The sequence below is a fragment of the Glossina fuscipes genome, unplaced genomic scaffold, assembly GCF_014805625.2.
Source record: "Glossina fuscipes isolate IAEA_lab_2018 unplaced genomic scaffold, Yale_Gfus_2 2, whole genome shotgun sequence".
Classification (NCBI taxonomy): domain Eukaryota; kingdom Metazoa; phylum Arthropoda; class Insecta; order Diptera; family Glossinidae; genus Glossina; species Glossina fuscipes.
This window is the reverse complement of record NW_023998416.1, coordinates 15,643,671-15,663,421: the sequence shown is the minus strand read 5'-3', so window position 1 is coordinate 15,663,421 and position 19,751 is coordinate 15,643,671. Positions and strand designations below refer to the sequence as shown.

At 35.3% G+C, this 19,751-nt stretch overlaps 4 protein-coding genes across 5 annotated transcripts; 2 read left to right on the top strand and 2 right to left on the bottom strand.

Annotated features, from left to right (window-relative positions):
* The first annotated feature begins 563 nt into the window (after positions 1 to 563).
* LOC119634145 (general transcription factor 3C polypeptide 5) lies at positions 564 to 6,830 on the top strand. 2 transcript variants are annotated; one of them, XM_038028102.1, is made up of 9 exons: positions 564 to 874; positions 4,885 to 5,056; positions 5,120 to 5,321; positions 5,378 to 5,492; positions 5,551 to 5,812; positions 5,869 to 6,096; positions 6,151 to 6,282; positions 6,421 to 6,633; positions 6,689 to 6,830. In XM_038028102.1, exons 2-9 carry the CDS (start codon positions 4,937 to 4,939, stop codon positions 6,812 to 6,814), a joined length of 1,398 nt encoding a protein of 465 aa, XP_037884030.1. In that variant the 5' UTR covers positions 564 to 874; positions 4,885 to 4,936; the 3' UTR covers positions 6,815 to 6,830. The 2 variants fall into 2 exon arrangements, with proteins under 2 accessions (XP_037884030.1, XP_037884029.1); XM_038028101.1 differs by lacking the exon at positions 564 to 874 and having other exon boundaries at positions 4,806 to 5,056.
* Positions 942 to 4,657, bottom strand: LOC119632953 (DNA polymerase subunit gamma-1, mitochondrial). The gene is made up of 2 exons (XM_038026117.1): positions 1,701 to 4,657; positions 942 to 1,629 (listed from the first exon to the last, which is right to left on the bottom strand). The coding sequence occupies exons 1-2, from the start codon at positions 4,655 to 4,657 to the stop codon at positions 987 to 989; spliced, it is 3,600 nt and encodes a 1,199-aa protein (XP_037882045.1). The 3' UTR covers positions 942 to 986.
* Positions 6,827 to 9,106, bottom strand: LOC119634144 (asparagine--tRNA ligase, cytoplasmic). The gene is made up of 5 exons (XM_038028100.1): positions 8,856 to 9,106; positions 8,193 to 8,767; positions 7,840 to 8,132; positions 7,408 to 7,786; positions 6,827 to 7,349 (listed from the first exon to the last, which is right to left on the bottom strand). The coding sequence occupies exons 1-5, from the start codon at positions 8,887 to 8,889 to the stop codon at positions 6,954 to 6,956; spliced, it is 1,677 nt and encodes a 558-aa protein (XP_037884028.1). The 5' UTR covers positions 8,890 to 9,106; the 3' UTR covers positions 6,827 to 6,953.
* Positions 9,107 to 14,792: 5,686 nt separating this feature from the next.
* LOC119633889 (pre-mRNA-splicing factor ATP-dependent RNA helicase DHX16) lies at positions 14,793 to 19,268 on the top strand. The gene is given in 8 exon segments (XM_038027699.1): positions 14,793 to 15,235; positions 15,297 to 15,433; positions 15,501 to 15,817; positions 15,873 to 16,089; positions 16,153 to 16,421; positions 16,480 to 17,243; positions 17,803 to 18,385; positions 18,387 to 19,268. Coding segments are annotated over 8 exon segments (2,679 nt in total). The 5' UTR covers positions 14,793 to 14,888; the 3' UTR covers positions 18,432 to 19,268.
* The last annotated feature ends 483 nt before the right edge of the window (positions 19,269 to 19,751 follow it).

Sequence of the window (19,751 nt, the reverse complement as noted above, 5' to 3'; positions counted from 1 at the left end):
TAAATATGAAAGGTGAAAAAAATGTCAGCAAAAAACAGTAAATATCGTATGGTAGTGCTGGCATTCAATCTTTTAAATATAGTCGATATTTTTTTCGTTATTTTTTCCTTGCGTATATTCAGTAATAAAAGCATGTTTAATAATTATATGGTCATGTTCAAAATTATTTTGGAGAACGCTACGAACAGTACGGATATGAATGACAATTTTCATATTGATTCTAACCACTGAAAGGTAAAAATGCGACTAATTTTAGACGCGTGTAATAGATATCCATGTATTTACATCCTATTCCCCTTATCGTATAGGTAAGGCTGGCCTGCACCGATGTCTAGACAAAGCCTTTTCCTTGGAATTGCAAAAGTTAAAAAAAAAATCAAAATTTGGTACTTATATGTTTAAGTCATATCTATAAATCAAACAGATCAAAAGATTGGCTATAACAGTAGCAATGTTGGCCATCGGCAGCTATGTCTATAACACCTTAAGAAATACAGGAGATGCTCTTATAATATGGTAGATGCCTTCCACTTTGTAGAAATCCATATTGTACTAACCGCCCGATCAGTCATCAGTTCTTTACCGTATACGCTGCATATTTTTTAATAGCCGGCTTAGCATTGTTGCCTTTGTTTAAATTCTCAAAGCATTACGTATGTCGAATATGCACCTTTTTCTCCCCGCTTTTCAGAGATTAAGAAAAACAGTTGAATGTAACATGCACCACAAAAGCAGTTGAACTGAATCGTCATCCATATAGTGAAAACAAAAACTCGTTTTGTATCGAAGACTGGTTGTGAGTAAATAAGAATAATAGATTTTTACCTGGTTGTATCGGAAGTTAGTTACGACTCGACCTAATATATTTGCAAAGGTGAGAAACACATAAATATTTTAGTAAAAATTATATAAAAAGACTTCCCCTTTAATTATCCCTACGCATAAAGAGTAATCAACTGAAAACTAAAACTAATTACTCATTGATTTTAAACCAATTTCCAGTGAGATAAGTCATTGCAATTCGCCTTCCTGATGGCCTCATATATGTTCAAACTCTCGCCGGGCGCTATGCCGTAACCAATGTGTAATCCGTGCGGATTTGAGGGCGTTTTACAGTCCATAGAGCTTTCTTTTCGCAGTACTGTATCTACTTCTACCGAGGAAAAGAATGCCACAGACATTGGCAGATCATTTAGTCCCAAGCGTGAACAACAAAATGATCGTGTAAGCAGATTTGTTACATGCATGGCTAGTGCAGCAGTATAAGCATCCTCCTCTTTTACCAAATAACGTATTTCGTCGTGAAAACTTAAGCAAAATCGGGCTTTTGTGCCTAATAACCAACGCATGGACACGAGCATCAAATGCAGAAAATCAACAGCCCCGCTTTGCACCACCCAGTTAATACGTGTGGGCAAAAACCGATATTCATCTGTGTTGTAAGTTTCTAATGCGCGGCTGAGACGGCACTGTAAAAATGGTGTAACCGGTTCTTCTCCTGTAGCGATCTCCTCTAAACGATTAAACATAGCGCTCTCCGTGCCACCTTCCCAGCAAGCCCGCAGGAACATCTCATTGACGCTACGATTTTGACAGGAAGCCAACTTTAATGCTTCGTAACTGGAATAGCTGAAAATTATTTTTTGGCATTTTATAATTTTGCTTGTGAGAGCAATATATAGAAGTTCCTCAAAGTTTACCTCCTATTTCCATATTCCTGTTGGTAATCTTTCTTCAATTTATAGACTTTTTTACCTTTCGTTAAAGAAAACATTTTCATGGCCTTGTTTCGTGCCTCCGTTCCGGAAAACGTAGGATTGAATTGTTTAAGCAAACCCTCCGCAAAATTTTGCCCGGCTCCGTATATACGAGCATAGTTAATAACTTTGGCATGATCTCTCGATATTCCCACGGCCTTTGCAGTTATTGAATGCATGTCGGTTCCATTGGTTTTTGTACCACTCAAAGTCATCCAACCAAATGGAGTGGATCCATGCACACCATGGGCGTAAGCATCACCCAAAACTGAAGCGATCCATAATTCTTGAGAATCAACATCTGCACCAACTATACGATAACCGGGTGGCGCCTGCACCATAGCTCGCAATTCCGAACCGATACGTTCCACCTTAGAGTTGGAAGCGGTCAACCAAGTAGGCTCCATCGCGCGACGCGTTAAAGTCCCACAAACGACAACCTGAGGACAAATGGCACCATATTGATAATTCTGCTCGCATTGCACTTGAGGAGATAACTGATCTGGTGTTAACCACACAACCAACTGACTGATTATTCGATCACGATTGTTTCGCCAATAGGACATCATACGAGCTATAGAGATGACTCTTGCGGCTGCAGTGTTTTCATCTTCTCCAGAGCTTAAAACGTTTTCGGAGAATTTGTTAAGAAAATCTCGTGATAATGGATTCCCTACTCGTAGAGACTTTCCATTTTTATGGGGTAGTTTTAGAAAAAAACAACAATCGTCCAATATTTTGCCGCACCATACTCCCGATCCTTTATAAAGACCATTAGTGCCATCCTTTTTGGCGGCTTTAGCGTAGAACTCACGTTTTCCTAAGTTTGCATTCAGCTCTTTATTCAAAATTCCAAAAGCATATTCGGTTTCATTTTTAGTAGCATGATCCTGTAGAAACTTCGGGATCGGACACCGTTTAACCAGTTCTTCAATGGGTACATGAGGCAAAGAGAGGTTTTCTTCATTGGACGACCGCACACGAAATGGTACTAGAAATCCCCAACCATGTTCACGAGAATAATGTAAAGGGTAGCCTTCCCAACATAGAGAAAGCAGCTTAGGAGCTATCTGCATACCTGTGCTTATTTCTGAGGGGCCCGGTGACCATTCCGATAGCCTGTTTAAATCCTTAGGGATCTTTTGACATAATTTCCGATACCAGGCAGGGTATCCGGGTAGTAAAGGTCGTTTAACGGGCAAATGGAATCTCGTGTCATGTAAATATTTAAATTTTCTACACAAATATTCCTCCTCTTCTGTTGAGGGCAGATCCAAAATATAATCTGTTTCCTTTAAATTATTGTCGACAGGCTTTTTTTTAGTAATAGATTTGACCTTTTTTAGCTTTAGCTCTTGTGTACTCCAATCTTCATCCCAAAGCCATAAATTATTTTTGTACTGTTCATTTTTCATTAACGAACATGCTTCATCTGCTCTTCGAGCCAAATGATATTTAGCTTCTATATTGAGATCTTCGTAAGTCAAGTCTGATTCGCTTATGTAGCGCCACCAATTTTTATTGACTGGTAAGTAAGCTGAACTAATTTCCAACATACCAGCCAAAGTAACAGGATGTGGAAATCTTTCAGCAAATAGAGGATATAAATTATGGAGCACACTTTGTGTAGCTTCGACATCTTGCGCACAATAGTTCATCAACTTTTGAAAATTAAAACGAATGTCGTCCAAATTGCCACTTATAAAAATATTACGTTCCTCTTTCGATATAGGAGCACCACCGCAATACAAGCTATGGACATCTGCTAAACTATTTAAGCAACTTTGCGACAACCATTCGACATCTTCAGCGGCAGGTTCTTTCTTCGATTTCATCAAGGCACGTTGATAACTGGTAACACCACTCACACACATATGCAAAGACATAGTATCCAAAAAGCGTACTCCTGTATCCTCTATTAGATATTGTTCCCTAAGTCGGGCGCGGTCGTAAGAAACATTGTGACCTACAATAAGTTTTGGTGTTCTTTTTCCTAATGGTATTAAGTCTTCTAGGGTATAACGGGGAAACTCCTGTTTAGCTGTAATTTCATGTTGAGGAACAAGCAAACGCGGGCTAACCCAAGAGTACCAGTGTTTAGTACTGACGGCAGTCGCTATAGTAGGCATAGCGCCTTCTGATATACAAACCTCTACATCTAGCACTAAACCGTCTTCTAATGGCCAATTTATAGACTGATGCTCCTTCGTTGTGGTATCATAAACAGTCCAACCTTCTTTTAAAATCCAACGTTCGGGTTTTGCTGGCAATTGCTTTAATTGAACCAAAGGAATAAGTAAATCTTCATATGGTTTCACCTGGTCTTTACCTATTTGGTAAAAATGGCGTTCGATGTTGTTACCCTTCAATGGTGGCAATTTTATATTCACATCCTTTAATCGCTCCACGCAATCAACTTCAATACCATGCCGTTTAAGGTTGAGATTGTATTTCTTTCCTTCTTCGACGTCTACTTGAAAGCGTGGTGCTTGAGGAAATAATTGTTTGTGTAAATTCGTCGATAACATTTGAATTCGCGCCAAATTCTCATAATATTCCGAGGACGTATTGGCATCCTTCTTATTGTTTTGAGATCCGCTTTTTGTGTTATTATTGTTGGTCAGTTCCTTATCTCTGAGCGTTCGTATTTCGTTTGTTTCTAATATTTTTTCTGCACTCTTTGGAAAGGCGTTATTCTTACTATTTTGTATATTTGCTAGCGTCGTTGCGGAATTGTAATCGGTCTTGCGGAAAATTTTTATTTGAGTATGGGGATAAAACTTTCTAACTGCTTTTGAGGAATAATAACGCTTTATCATCGTGAAACTTGAAATCTTGCTAAATGAATAAAAAGTGCAAGTGACCAACTGATTGGTAAACAAATAAATAACAATAAACATGCAAAGAAGAGTTTATAAAAAAAGTATTATGTGCGGTGAATAGAGAGCACAGAGTTGCTTTTAATAAACAAGAAAAATGGTGAATAAAAAAACATCTCTCATCTGTTAAATGGTAAGAAGTAATAGAGAGAGTGAGAGAGACAGAGAATAACATTACAGTAAATTAACCTCCCGACTTTCACAAATAGGGTTACGTTATTACGGTTAATTGTGTTTTACCGCTTCAGCATCAGCATCTCTCCCATTGTGCTTTAAACATAACTTTTGCTCTGCAAAAAAATGTCGATCCAATTAAGCGGTGCTAGCTTACCAGAATTCGCAGTGATTCGATATCCCGGTTTGGTAAAAGATGTAAATAAAATGTTATGTACCTTGGGTGGAGTTACGAAAGTGTCGCAAGTAAAGCCCCAAAACAAACTAAAATATATAAATATTTTTTAATATAACAAATTATCCTTTCAGGCTTTAGAAGGAGACACCAAAAGACTGGAATTGCGATATCATTATGAAAATCCGTTTAATAAATCTGTGTACGGCGAAATTAATAAACGAGCTGGACTTTTGCTATCGATTAAAGTTAGGCGCTCGAAGAAGGACCGTTCCAAGCCCCCGCAGTACAAAGTTGACATATTAGGTTGTACAAACACAGGCTTTACGTTTGAATGTGAGATCTAGCTGCCACAATTATTTATACTTGATTATGAGTTTTTTTCCTATCAGCGATGTGCGACTTCCAATATTTGCCTTTACTACCGGATAATGAAAATAAGCGTGAATTAAAAATGATGATGCACTCGATTATGCCTCAATCGGTTATTGACTTGGATTTCTTTAAGTATATTTGTGAAATATAAAACTGGGACTTGCTTAATTTTATTTATATTTTTTACAAGTCGCACTGAAGTACCTTTAATAACCGTACCCACCGTATTTGCACGTTACGACAATGTCCACAATAATATATTCCGCGGTGATTTCTCTAAAGAAGACGGCCAACACGAAGTTCTAGGTGTATGTCAAAAGTCCTCTTATGAGAACCGTGATATAGTACCCTTCAGCACCGTAGATAGCTTTCCCGCTCGTCCCGATCCTCAGATCATTAAGCGCATGAAAGTGAAGTACGTATCCGATGAGCAATTTGAAAAAGTTAAAAAGGTGAATACGTTAGTCCACATATGCATAAGATGGTCTTACAAGAAAATCTTTTTAAGCTCTTTGAGGAATGTCCTGTGTGGACTCGAATCGCGCTTTTGTATGAATCTGGTATCAGCAACGACAAATTGAAATGTATAATACCATCGATGGCATATTACTTTTCTACGGGACCGTGGCGCACAATGTACGTGCGATATGGTTATGATCCACGTAAGGATTTTAGTTCACGTTATTATCAAACGTTCGACTTTAGATTAAGATTTCGTTCAGGCATCGCGGAGTTTGTATGCTTATGAATATTCAAACATGAATTTTTAACTAAATTTTGTAAATTTTAGGTGTCCGATCGCAAGACTAGTATTAAAAAGCGTCAAAAAAATCCTTATGAAATTAATACCTTGGTGCAGGATATTGATTATCCTTACTTTGACGAACATAAGCTGCCTCGTTCACGTCAATGCATTTTGAGAGTAATTCAATTTTTATTTCGCTATTTTCCTTTATCCGTTCACCTTACTGTATTAAGACCCTAAGTTTAGCTGGAGAGCTAGACCCTTCAAATTAGAATAACAGCAAATCAACTAAGATATTTTTTCTAAATTTTATAGTACTGCGATATTCGCATGCCTAAAATTCAGGAAATGTTGGAGAAGATACCATCGCCTCTAGCTGGTGCTACATGCAATGAACGTACGGGTTGGCTGCCGTCTGGCTTTGATAGTCAAGTGAGACAAATTGTCTGCAATGTTATAAAGGATCTGCTGAAAAACCATTACCGCAAAGAGCACATACATGCTGAACTTGAATCCTGCGAAAATACGGTAAGTTGTAAAGACGAAGTAACATACTCTTGAAAAATACTTTCATATTTTTAAGGGTCAAGAAGCTGAAGATGACGACGGAGCAGTTTCCGATGAAGGGGGCCCTGATGATTTTATGAATGATGACAACATTGAAGAGATTTTGGACGATATGCAAATTGAAGCCGACGAAATAAATTGAATTTAAAATTAATTTAACATATTGAGACTTTATCTAGCACAAGATGCCTTTATTACGCATGATACTCAACAAGAATGTCTTGCGTAACAGTAGTCAAGGCTTACAACTCCTCTTTTCTATACGAGATTCTATAATTAAATTATGGTCGGCATCGGTCTAAGAAACGTGGATACAAACAGACTTCACGTATGTGATAGCGATTAAGCAGCCAACAAAGAAGCCGCTCCAATCCCAAACCGTAACCACCGTGCGGCTGTGTGCCATAAGCGCGTTGGTCTGTATACCAATAATAAGGTTTAGGATCTATTCCTTCACGTTTGTAACCCCTCAAGAGATCTTCGTTATCGTAAATCCTCATAGATCCACCAACAATTTCTCCCACATTAGGCAATAAGACATCCACACTCTCGGTTAGTTGAGGATCCTCAGGGCATAAAGACATGTAAAATGATTTGATATCTTTTGGAAAACGACATAACATTATGGGCTCATTGATAGTGTCGGTCATTTTACGCTCAGGTGCCTCCGGAATATCCTAAAAAGAATTCAAATTATAAATGCGATGCTTCTTCTTTCTTAGCTTGCACTCTTACCTCACCGAACTCGTAGAATGTTCCGTCGTCTTTAGTGACATTATTATCTTTCAACCATTTTATTGCATCCGCATAGTTCATACGTTTAAATGGCTTTTTTGGTGGCTGGAAGCCTGGATTCAATTCATAAACTGCATCACCCCACGTTGATTTCAGAACTCTGTCAACTACATCGCATACCAAATCTTCCAAACGATCCAATAACTCATCGAATGTTATGAATGGACATTCAGCTTCAATGTGGGTATATTCAGCCAAATGTCGCCTAGTACGGCTTTGTTCAGCTCGATAACTTTGAGCAATACAAAAGACATCACCCAAAGCTGGTAGACAGGTTTCCAGATATAATTGTGAGCTCTGTGTCAGATAAGCTTCCTCACTGCCAATACGGAAGAATTATGAAATGGAAAAATTCCCAATCGTTACATTTACCTGAAATATTGTAACTTAAATAGTGTAGAGCCGCCTTCAACCTGGGTTTGCACCAATGTAGGTGGCGTTACTTCGCAATATCCACGATCGAAATAATGGCCACGGAATGCTTGCATAACCACAGAACGCATTTTCAAAACTTTTGATGTATTCTCACCACGTATCATGATATGACGATTATCTAATTGCACATCTGGATGAGCTTCTTCGTTCAAAATACTCTCCGCCCCGCCAGCTGGAGCTAAACCAATTAATTCCCAATAATCTACATGCAATTCATGCCCACCAGGCGCCTAAGTTAACAGAGAGGAAATTAAAACCTTTTCCATCATACATCCACATCTCGAACCTACCGATTTACCTTCTGGAACTTGCTTCAGAATACCGAACAATTGTACAGAACTCTCAGTTGTAAGAGTCAAAGCATCGTACGTTTGACATAATCGATCAGTTAGAACACACTGCAAAAACCCCGTACCATCACGGAGAGTAATGAAAATTAAACCTTTGCCTTGCCTTCTCAAACGATGTACCCAACCATAGATTCTTATACGTTTGCCACGATTATCCAAACCTTCAAAGATGCGAATTTTCTCAGCTTTTGTCCATGTAGGATCTTCTTCAATGGTTACTTTTTTGGCTTCTTCCAAATTTTGCATACGTTTTTCCGCATCTTCCGCTTCACGTTTTTCTCTATCCACATTTTTATAGCTTTCACGCACAAAAATTTTTTGAATTTTCTTCAGTTGTGATTTGGCAGCCACTTCATAGCGTTCTATGGCATCGGCATCTTTGCTATCTACGTATATTGTCGGGAAGGGCTCTTTACCAACATGTCGCATAGCTTGAAGAATGGTTTTGAAAGGCTTGTCTTCGGAACCATTGCCGGTCTCATCACAACCATTGCTCTCGGAAGTAAAAATAGCACCTCAATAAATAAACGCATAGGTTTATTTTATTCTGCCAACTCACAGCACAAAAATTTTAATGCAGATATATAGTTATATTTAACTTACCTAAAGATAGGTTGGCCATTTCCCCAGCTGGCATAATTTAAATCAATAATAATTCTCGTCTAACTTTATAATTATCTCATAGATGCGAAACTTGCATCAGATTATCGAAAAATTGCACGTTGCAGAAGGAAAAATAAGATAAACTTAATGATGTCAGATGTTACTCGTGTCTATTCCAAGAAATCGATAGCAAAATGTATGAAAATATTTTCCGAACAGAAATTTTTCACAAATGCAATTAGGGCTTCAACATGATAGTTTTTTAAGGCAATGAAACGGCAAATAGGTAAGCGAACGACACAATAAAGTCTCGTTGCGTTTTCCCCGAGTGGGAATTCCGGGTGGGAGTTGGTAAAAGGTATGGTTTTGTACGTATACAAAGAAATAAAATAAAAAGACTGGAACGTAGAAGGAGAAATAGAGGCGGGACTAATTTATCTAATTCATGTTTTTATTGCACTAATAAATTATATGATTTGAAATTATGGTTAATAGTAAATATTGTTTTGTAGCAAATGAAAGTGGTAATGGCATTCAGTCTGTTAAATGTCCAATAATACAATAAATACAATAAACTTCCAGTATTAAATAATAATTCTTAACTTTTAACAATTAAATACTAATTGTTAACAATTGAATTTTTTTTTTGTATCGATTACCTAAAATAACAGCCCTTTGCTCTAGAGTTTTTTGTTAATGAAAATGCGGGACTTTTGTCGACGGCTTTGCAATTAACTTAAAGTATTACTTTCTTTCTGTAAATTAGCAGAGAATTTAACTTTGGCTTTGCTTGCCTACCTTTAGGTGTAAATTAATGTAAATTAATTTAAAGTTAAAAAAGTAAAGAAAAACCGCAATTTTATAAATTTCATTTTCACTTTATTTTCACTTTATTTTATTTATTTATATGCTTTATTCACTACTTATTCACTATAGAATTTCAACAGATGTTTTTGATTGATTAACAGAGAATTTGGAACAAATTGGGGACTTTTGCCGACGGCTTTGCAAGTTAGCATAGAGTGTTACGTTCGCTCTGTACATTAGCATAGAGTATTACGTTCGCTCTGTAAATAGCAGAAAATTTAGCTACTGTTTTGTTTAATTTGATAATAAAAAAAAAATTATGGCAGTCTACTTTTAGGCTAACTTGTAAAATTATTGTTATTATTATTATAAAATTATCTAAAGAATACCCTTGACGACCCTTAACAGAAAATTGTAAACTTTAGGATATTTACTATCTAATGTTTCTTTATTTTTTATTAATAAATGCATGTTTTCATATGAAATTTCTTAATTTCTTTTATTTTATAAATTAGCTTAAAATTAAACCGTCATAATTTTTAAACAAAGTCTTCGCTAAATTCCCTGTTTAAAGGCAAAGCAAAGAGTTTCTTATAAAAAGAAAATCTTACGCAGTGTTTTAATTATTATTTCTATTATATACGTATTTTACAAGAAATGTCGTAATAGTTTTAGGTAAAGTTTACCAATGGCGTAAGCCTACAGAAAGTCAGCGATTTGCAACAATTGGCAACCTGGCAGGGTACTTGAGGTACCCTGGTGCGGAAAAACCTGAATCCACAAGATGGAGAACGGTGTATGATACGATGATACACGTTTGGAGTCGACTTTTCTTAAACACAACTTGCACGATGCCACCACTGCATCGACGCATGTTTATCAACATAATCAGGATTGTCGCAGTAACATAGAAAGCTTGTATCAACAATTAACAAAGCTTATTGAAGCCAAACCTCGCTTGTTAGCCGGAAATTTAGGTGATGAGAATACGGACCCAGCTGCTCAGCCATTGTTTTGGATATCAAAGTGGGTGGATTACAGCGACAAATACGATTTCGGCCATCAATTATGCGACGAGGGCATAGGTGTTATGTTCAATGATACAACCAAGCTAATTCTATTGCCGAATGATATTAATGTCCACTTTATCGATAAGGATGGCAAAGAAACTTATATGACCAACACAGACTATTGCAAATCTGTGGAAAAGAGAATGAAATTATTTTCTTACAATAATGGAATATGTGGAAAAAGGAAATGTCAATCAAACAAATCTCTTGACACGACTCTCTTTGACTCGTTTTCGACTACTCTTTCTTACATTTTACATATGTGTTAAAATTTGTTAATTAATTTTTATTTATTCCCACAACTATCTTTGGAAAAATAATCACAACGGGTTGAAAAATTGATGAAATTAGGAAACATTGGTTTACGCCCACTTTTACGAAAGAAGAAAGTGCCTTATTACATGATCACATTTCGATTTAAATTTATTTATCCATTTTACATTGCAATTACTATAATTCTTTTCAGATGTGCACAAAGATAGTCGTAAGTAGTCGTCTAGTTACGGTCAATAGGGCGTATAACGGTTATCATGAAAAGCAAGTCCTTACATGGAGAGAAAGTGAGAAATAATTTCTAGGTTTCTACGGCAAAAATTGGAAATGTAGTAGAATTTGTGCGAGGAAAATTAAGTTTGCTAAATTTGGATTACGGCGTCCTCTGCTTCCATGTATAAGTCTTCGTGTGAAAGTAATGTGTCATTTTTAGGTGTCTTATTACCAAAACGCGCCAATAATTGTACTGGGCGAAGCTGTGTAAGGTATTGAGTGGTTGGGCTTCCCCGACTTAATGCTCTTACTTGTTTTGCTTTCAAAAACAATGTTCTTACTTCTAATCAATTTCATCCGTTTTCAATATCACCCTGCATGGAAGATTTTCCAATATTCATATAGAATTTGAAACCAATATTTGAGTCCAAGAGGACGTTTACTACAGTGAACGGGCTGGCAAGGAAAATGACAGACGGACGGACAAATATGACTAAAATGTTGCTGATCAATGATATATGTTATTTATAGGGTATTATTTCTAGCCTGTTCTTCCATGATGTCATAGATGTTTTGATAGAAGAATGAAATTTCAGCAGCCTATACTATTGGGTAGCCCTGTTCGATTTTTTGAAGTGTTGAAGAATCAGCCACATAGTATACGTAAAAAAAAAGACTCAATATTTTGTGTTCTTGGAAAATTATGTATTCTCACCGATTTTGACTGCGTACGTTCCATTTTTCCGATCAAGGCTATATTTACCGTACGACATTACGCGGATGAAGACAGAGAGAGACAGATGCATATATGCTTAGATTGATTCAGAATTTTTCCGATCGTAACAACCATTTTGAGTAGATGAATATACTCCTGATTCATCGGTGATAAGTGTGCAAAAAACGACAAAAACCGTAACATATTTGTTTAAATTATACCGTTTTTGAACGCTTGAGATGCATTAATACGATTTTCAAAATTAAAGTAAGACTAACGGATTGGATGCGTTAAGCGAGGTTACAAAGCAGAAGTGAGCTGCAGCCTTTTTTAAAGCATTTATCAGATTTTAGTTACGTTTAAAAATTCAAATATATAATGGTGTTGAACAAACTAATCACACATCACTAATTTGAAATTTCTGCTAACGTCGACTGGGTAAATAGCCCTTAGGATTGTTGCCTTTGGGTATAAACATGTAAGTATTTCTGGTAATCGTAACATAATAACAATTGAAACAAGCTATTATATCTTATCTCAAGATGTATATATAAAATTACTTTATTTATAAATTTTAAGCATTCATCAGATAATATTAGAAAAAGTTGTATTTTCTTTGCCAAAAGTTACGCGTGCTGATGATGATGACTGGATCGGGAATTATATTATGAGAGAATGGAGCGTATTTAAATTGAAAAACATTCATTTTGCTTCCCTCAATACTATGGATACTATGTGTGGATACTATGTGTGCATGATGGGCAATTACTGGAAGGTGCATATTGGCACTAATTAGGTTTTGTTGTAAAGGAAAACAAAGAAGGATTTGCGACCTGATGACTATGTTCCCTTTATAACAGAACTTCTGGAATATATTACATGCCCGATAGCATTTCCCGATTCCATCTCAAGTAGCAATCGACAACTCCTACAATAACGTAATGTAGATGTAAATTTCTGGATTTTTAATTAAATTTGAAAGAACGCAAATTGAAAAAAGCCTACCTGATTTTGGGTGTAACATCTAAACATGGACCATGACGAAGGAGATGCAGATATCTAGAAGATTAGAGAACGAACACATCAGATTAATGTAAGATGATATGTTCCAAAGTAATTCGATTGCCAGAAATACTTACAGTCTTTATATGCAGTCGAAGTTAGCAGAAATATCAAATTAGCGATGAACCGAACGGAAATATAAAACTCATGAACGAAATATATTCCTGAAGGAATTTTAGCTGTACTCCTCACAAATGCCAGATAACTTGTTCAGAGTAATGATGATCCAAAATATTGTTAACTCCATTTTGTTTTTTGCAATTCAAACCTAAGTAAATTTTAAATAATTAATGTAAAACACTATTTAACCGACTTCTCTTTATATAACCGCAAATTCTGTTATTTGAACCGTTTAATGTGTCAAATCTTTTAGTTTTACTCCAAATTTGAAAATTGTATTAATTCAACCCAAGCATTCAAAAGTAATAAAAATTTAAATGAATTTTTTGCGGTTTTTTCTTTTGAAAATATTGGTAAGTAAACGACATTACTGAAGGTATGTAATATGTATGTATATATGTCGAAAAATGAATGTATCCCAATGGTTTTGTACGATACGTTCAAACTCATCTTAAACCATAGTTAGTAAACGTTATACATAAAAGTCCTGATAACCCTTTTAGCTTGAGGGTGCTATGTTAAGCTATGCTATGCGTAATCAATGCATTTTTCTTCGAGATACTAACAAACATTTCCTATAAAATATTAGGGAAATGATTGAAAGAACCCCAAGTCGTTACTGTCCGCTCATAATACACAGAAAGATTTATCTCTTTTTTTTTAGGCGCACTTAGAGCATACGAAAGAAAATAAAGGATGAGTTCTTCGTGACTGCGACAATGCAAATAAGGAAAAGGAATTTCATAAACAAAAGGCGGTTTAAAACGTTCAATTTATGTTCATGGCATGACTCAACAGCTTTCAAATGCATTCTCTATTCGCATATCTTATTTTTCTTGCTCTCAAGTAAATTAATGGTACCTTAACCATTTTTCATACTTAAGAATTGAAGAATTGTCAGGTCGCGGTTTCGTCGGAACAAAATTTATAATAGACTTTTCATACTCTACACCACTTATGGTATAAGAGTATATTCAAGTTGTTGCGGATTTATGCAACACCCAGAAGGACTTGAGATAGACCCAATTGTTCTTATATTGATCAATTCAGAATCATTTTTGCCTTATATCGTCTGTCCGTCTGTTCGAAATTTTTGAGATATTTTGACGAAATTTTGTACACAGACATGTTTTGGCTCAAGGATGACAGCTATTGAAAATGACTCCTAATCACCTATTCGACCGCTTTCTAGATAAAGGCTTAATTTAAAAAATCGTTAAATGAATAACTATATTAAACGAAGTGGTGTTAGGGTATATAACGATAGTCCCTTCGCTTATTTTCATTTTATGTATTATAGATTGCGGATGAAGTTCGTTAGGATGTAAACGAGAAATATTTATTAACTTTGGAAGAAACAGCAAAAAATGCTAGGGAAAGAGGCTGAGATAGAGAGCTCTTACTTCTACTAGGAGTACGAATGGTAGCAAAAGATTACTTATGCCAGTCTAATCAAAGAAAGACCATTTGAACATAATACCAATCCGCCTAACAACTAATCCCACAACGAGTAATTTTTCATTTCTACAACTGTTCCATGGAAACATTCAGGTAAAATAAGATAAAAAATTCTTACTAACCATACTTCTGATTGCTATCTTCTCTCGTAATGAAACATAACAAATAATAACATGAGAAAAATGAAACATATCAATATCAACTTAGAGATATCGATAACAAAAGATATCGTCAAACAATCAAAACAATATTTTTGCTTCAAAAAAAATGAATAAAAAGTGAACAAAAACTGTTTTATTAGTAAAAAATTTTATCATGTCAAGAAATCGCAAAAGAGGAGCTCGATCGAGCAGCAGCTCCGAGGAGTTGGATGTTGAAGAAGAATGCCGCCTTAAGGATTTAAAGGAAAGGGATGAATTCGCTGAGCGACTCAAGAAACGTGATGAAGGTCGGACACGTAAAGTCATGGAGTCCACTTCAAACCGAAAGGCTATTGAAGAGGCTGCAAAGAGACTTAAATTAGAATCGGAAGATAGAGAAAAGATATTGCCGCAGTTGCGGATACAATCTCGGAGGCAATATTTAGAAAAACGTAAGGAGGACAAAGTGGCTGAACTTGAAGCAGACATTCTCGACGATGAATATCTATTCGAAGAAGAAATGTATGTGTAATGAGGGGAAGTGATTTCAGTTTTTACGAAAAGTACAATAATATAATTTCAGGTTAACTGAAAAAGAGAAGAAAGAACGGGAATATAAAAAGCAGTTATTGACAATCGCCAAAGAACATGAAAGGGCTAGGGAATTGGAGCGCATACAACGTTATCACATGCCACGGGATTTAAAAAAAGGAGAGAAAGGTAAATAAAATAAAAGGGTTTTTTAATTGGCTTGAGGGCCGGTTTGATTTCTCTTCTGATCTTTTAGAGGAATACGTCGAAGTCGACGAGAATGAAAAGTTACCTCACTTTGAACAAAAGAAATGGGAGTCCGAGCAGCTGGCGTCTGCTAGATTTCAATTTGGCGCCAAAGATGCTAAGGCCAAAAATGAATATGAACTGTTGCTCGAAGATCAAGTTGAGTTTATACAATCTATTACACTGGATGGCTCTATAGATAAAGCAAATAAACAACCACAATTAACTGAGGCCGAACGCAAACGCATGACAATCGAAGAAACACGCATATCTTTACCTGTTTATCGATTTAAAGACGCTCTCGTAGCAGCTATAAAAGAACATCAAGTACTACATGCATAATATAGAAAAGGCGAAAATTTTTAAAAATTTTGTATTTTAGATTCTTATCATTGAAGGAGAAACTGGTTCTGGCAAAACTACCCAAATACCTCAATATCTGGTGGAAGCGGGCTTCACTGACGATAAGAAAAAGATCGGATGCACTCAACCGCGTCGTGTGGCTGCTATGTCTGTGGCCGCGAGAGTGGCCGAAGAAATGGGTGTTAAACTAGGGAACGAAGTTGGCTATAGTATTCGTTTCGAAGATTGCACTTCCGGTAAATTTTTGGGCAAAATACCCTGCTTTCTTTCAAACTGTTAAAAGCCTTTGCATTTTTCAGAAAGAACTATCCTGAAATACATGACTGATGGCACTTTACATAGAGAATTCCTATCGGAGCCTGATCTGGGATCCTATAGTGTAATGATTATTGACGAAGCGCATGAACGTACCTTGCATACAGATATATTGTTTGGTTTGGTTAAAGATATTGCTAGATTTAGACCAGAATTGAAGCTGTTAATTTCAAGCGCAACTTTAGATGCAGAAAAGTTTTCCAAATTCTTTGACAATGCTCCCATATTTCGTATTCCTGGCAGAAGATATGCGGTAATGGTAAAATGATTAATGTGTTAAGTTTTTTGCCAAAATTTCTTAGTTGTTCTAGGTTGAAATTTACTACACAAAAGCTCCTGAAGCTGACTACATTGATGCTTGTTGTGTTTCCGTATTGCATATACATGCCACCCAACCGTTAGGTGATATTTTAGTCTTCCTTACCGGTCAAGATGAAATTGAAACTTGCCAGGAAATCTTGCAAGATCGAGTAAAGCGTTTGGGATCAAAAATCAAAGAATTGATCATTATACCCGTTTACGCTAATCTGCCGAGCGATATGCAGGCGAAAATTTTCGAACCGACGCCACCAAACGCACGAAAAGTAATTTTGGCCACGAATATAGCTGAAACATCTTTAACAATTAATAATATAATCTACGTCATAGATCCAGGATTTGCAAAACAAAATAATTTTAATTCACGAACGGGTATGGAATCGTTAATGGTCGTTCCGATTTCTAAGGCTTCCGCCAATCAGCGAGCTGGACGCGCAGGTCGCACTGCTCCGGGCAAATGTTTTCGTTTATACACTGCTTGGTCTTACAAACATGAGCTGGAAGATAATACTATACCTGAAATACAACGTATTAATTTGGGCAATGCTGTCCTGATGTTAAAAGCTTTAGGAATTAATGATTTAATACATTTTGATTTTTTGGATCCTCCTCCACATGAGACCTTAGTATTGGCCTTGGAGCAACTTTATGCCTTAGGTGCATTGAATCATCACGGCGAGCTCACTAAGTTGGGAAGACGAATGGCCGAATTTCCCGTAGATCCCATGATGGGAAAAATGTTATTGGCCAGTGAAAAGTAAATATTCGCTTTAAATTTTAGTACAATTAATTGGTTAGAATTATTTAGTATAAATCAGGAGATGATTATGCCGTCTCTCCGCTAAGCAGAGATTTTCTTCAACAATTTTGAAACAAACAAAGAAGACATTTTCTATTCAGAGCATAAACTGAATATGGCCGTGAATTGTCGGCAGTTGTTTATTGACACAATTTTTAACTTGTCCACATAAACATCCTTCCAAGGCATTATGTTGTAAGATGCAGTGTAGGCATTCCATAATTTTCGAGTTATTAGCTTGTGTAGGTGTATCCAACTTTATTCTCCTTAATTTTTAGCGCTTTATATTTAAGACAATTAATCCTATTCGAAATCTTAATCTGGATTATTTATAAACTGTTGTGTTTGAAAAATTTAATTTTCACACGTCCACGCCCATAACATGGCATTTCGAAGTGGTAGGTGTACAAGAATTATCCCCTGACGGATATAATTTATATATATATATATATATATTTGTATATAAGTATATATTTTTTTCAATTTTATATTCAATAGCAATAAAATATTGTTCTAGGTACAAATGCTCCGAAGAAATGGTTTCAATAGCCGCAATGCTCTCGGTTAATAGTGCTATTTTCTATCGACCTAAAGCTAAGATTATTCACGCGGACACTGCACGAAAAAATTTTAATCACATCCATGGCGATCATTTAAGTTTGTTGCGTGTGTACAATCAATGGGTGGACACGGATTACAGTACTCAGTGGTGTTATGAAAATTTCATACAATATCGTTCGATGAAGCGCGCACGTGATGTACGCGAACAATTGGTTGGTCTAATGCAGCGAGTGGAAATTGATATGATGTCTTGTCAGTCGGATACAATGAATATACGTAAAGCCATAACAGCTGGGTATTTTTATCACGTGGCTCGGTTATCTAAGGGAGGAAATTATAAAACCATTAAACACAATCAAAGTGTGATGATACATCCAAATTCTTCGCTCTTTGAAGAACTACCTCGATGGGTTTTATATCATGAATTGGTTTTTACAAGCAAGGAATACATGCGTCAAGTGATAGAAATTGAAAGTAAATGGCTTTTGGAAGTGGCCCCGCACTATTATAAGGCTAAGGAATTGGAAGATTCGGTAAACAAAAAAAATGCCTAAAGGAACAGGCCGTGCTACCATGACGATATAAAAATAAAAAACTCATGATTTATAATAAAAAAGTTATAAAAAAGAAAATATTTGTCATCTGAATTAAACCTATCAAGGATGACAGAGATTTAAAGCAAACGTTGCTAAACGTCAAACTGCGTAATTTAATGCGGCTGTCGCTGTACGTTTTCATGCGTGAGAATTATTTGATAAACTTATCTACTTTTTGTGATAAGTACAATGAAATAGAAATATGGTTTCTCACTAAAGTTAACAAAAAGCATTTTTTATTTAAAACAATTATGTAAATATTAAAAAAAAAAAAAAAAAAAAAACACGAAAGAAAAAAATGCTAGACAACACAGATCACATATTTCACATTTGTTTTGTCTTTGTTAATTCGTAATTGTTTAAACAAATGATAAGGAAAACTTTGCATTACCTCTTTTAAATCATGAATGCGTAAACCAGAGGACAACCATAGAATATTCAGATAGAGATCGGTTAGAGCAATCGGGAAAATAATTTGAATCCAATCTTAACAAAAATATATTATTATTGGAATTTTTAATTTCGTTTTTCAAGATGCAAAGTTTTCTTTACTTTAATAAAATATTCCTCGTATTTCGTATATCTTATGTCTATAATGATTATAATTTCGAAGTTAACAGTAAATAAAAATATAGTAAAAAAAAAAATATGTAGTTGATTCTTTTTTTGTTTTTTTTTTTTGGTTTTTTGTTTTTAATGCCCTCCTCTCTTATAGCTTTTTTTTTTTTAAGTTGAACAACAGATTGCGTTTACATTCACACGCATACACATTTAATTGTGTGCTTAAAAGAGAAAGCAAATGTATTATATATTAATTTAAAGAAAATTCACACACACACATATATATATATATATATATGTATATATATGTATATATGTATATGTATATATATTAGAATAATAAATAACACTTAGATCTAAGTTAAGACACGTAGAAGAGTTAGGAGTTAATTTTCTGTTTAGCTTTCTTTTATGTTTGTTAAGTAAATGTTTTGTTTTTTGCATTTTTTAATTGCATTCTATAGTTCTTTCAAAAATTTCTATTTTTTAGTTTATCAAATCTATTTAAAATTTTATTTGCACTTTGAGAACTTATCGACTAGCAATGACAATGAATACATTTGCATATAATTTAAATTAAATAAAATCTAATTCTTTCTTTTTTTCCATTTTTTATATGCTAATGATATTCTTTTTTTATAGATTTCTTTATACATGCGATGTTTTGGTTAGATTTTAATTATAATTCAACAACTTTTTTTTTTGGCCATTTCTATTTTTTTTATTATTCGATATGTATATATATATA

Bases quoted from the DNA above. Each gene is read 5' to 3' on its own strand.
- LOC119634144 (XM_038028100.1), bottom strand. From the start codon at position 8,889: ATGCCAGCTGGGGAAATGGCCAACCTATCTTTAG. The intron at 8,768-8,855 runs GTAAGTTAAATA...TTATTTATTGAG, and splicing joins AATGGCCAACCTATCTTTAG to GTGCTATTTTTACTTCCGAG. The intron at 7,350-7,407 runs GTAAGAGTGCAA...AATTCTTTTTAG, and splicing joins CATTCTACGAGTTCGGTGAG to GATATTCCGGAGGCACCTGA.
- LOC119634145 (XM_038028102.1), top strand. From the start codon at position 4,937: ATGTCGATCCAATTAAGCGGTGCTAGCTTACCAGAATTCGCAGTGATT. The intron at 6,097-6,150 runs GTATGCTTATGA...TGTAAATTTTAG, and splicing joins GTTCAGGCATCGCGGAGTTT to GTGTCCGATCGCAAGACTAG. The intron at 6,634-6,688 runs GTAAGTTGTAAA...CATATTTTTAAG, and splicing joins TTGAATCCTGCGAAAATACG to GGTCAAGAAGCTGAAGATGA.
- LOC119632953 (XM_038026117.1), bottom strand. From the start codon at position 4,657: ATGTTTATTGTTATTTATTTGTTTACCAATCAGTTGGTCACTTGCACT. The intron at 1,630-1,700 runs GTAAACTTTGAG...AATAATTTTCAG, and splicing joins CAGGAATATGGAAATAGGAG to CTATTCCAGTTACGAAGCAT.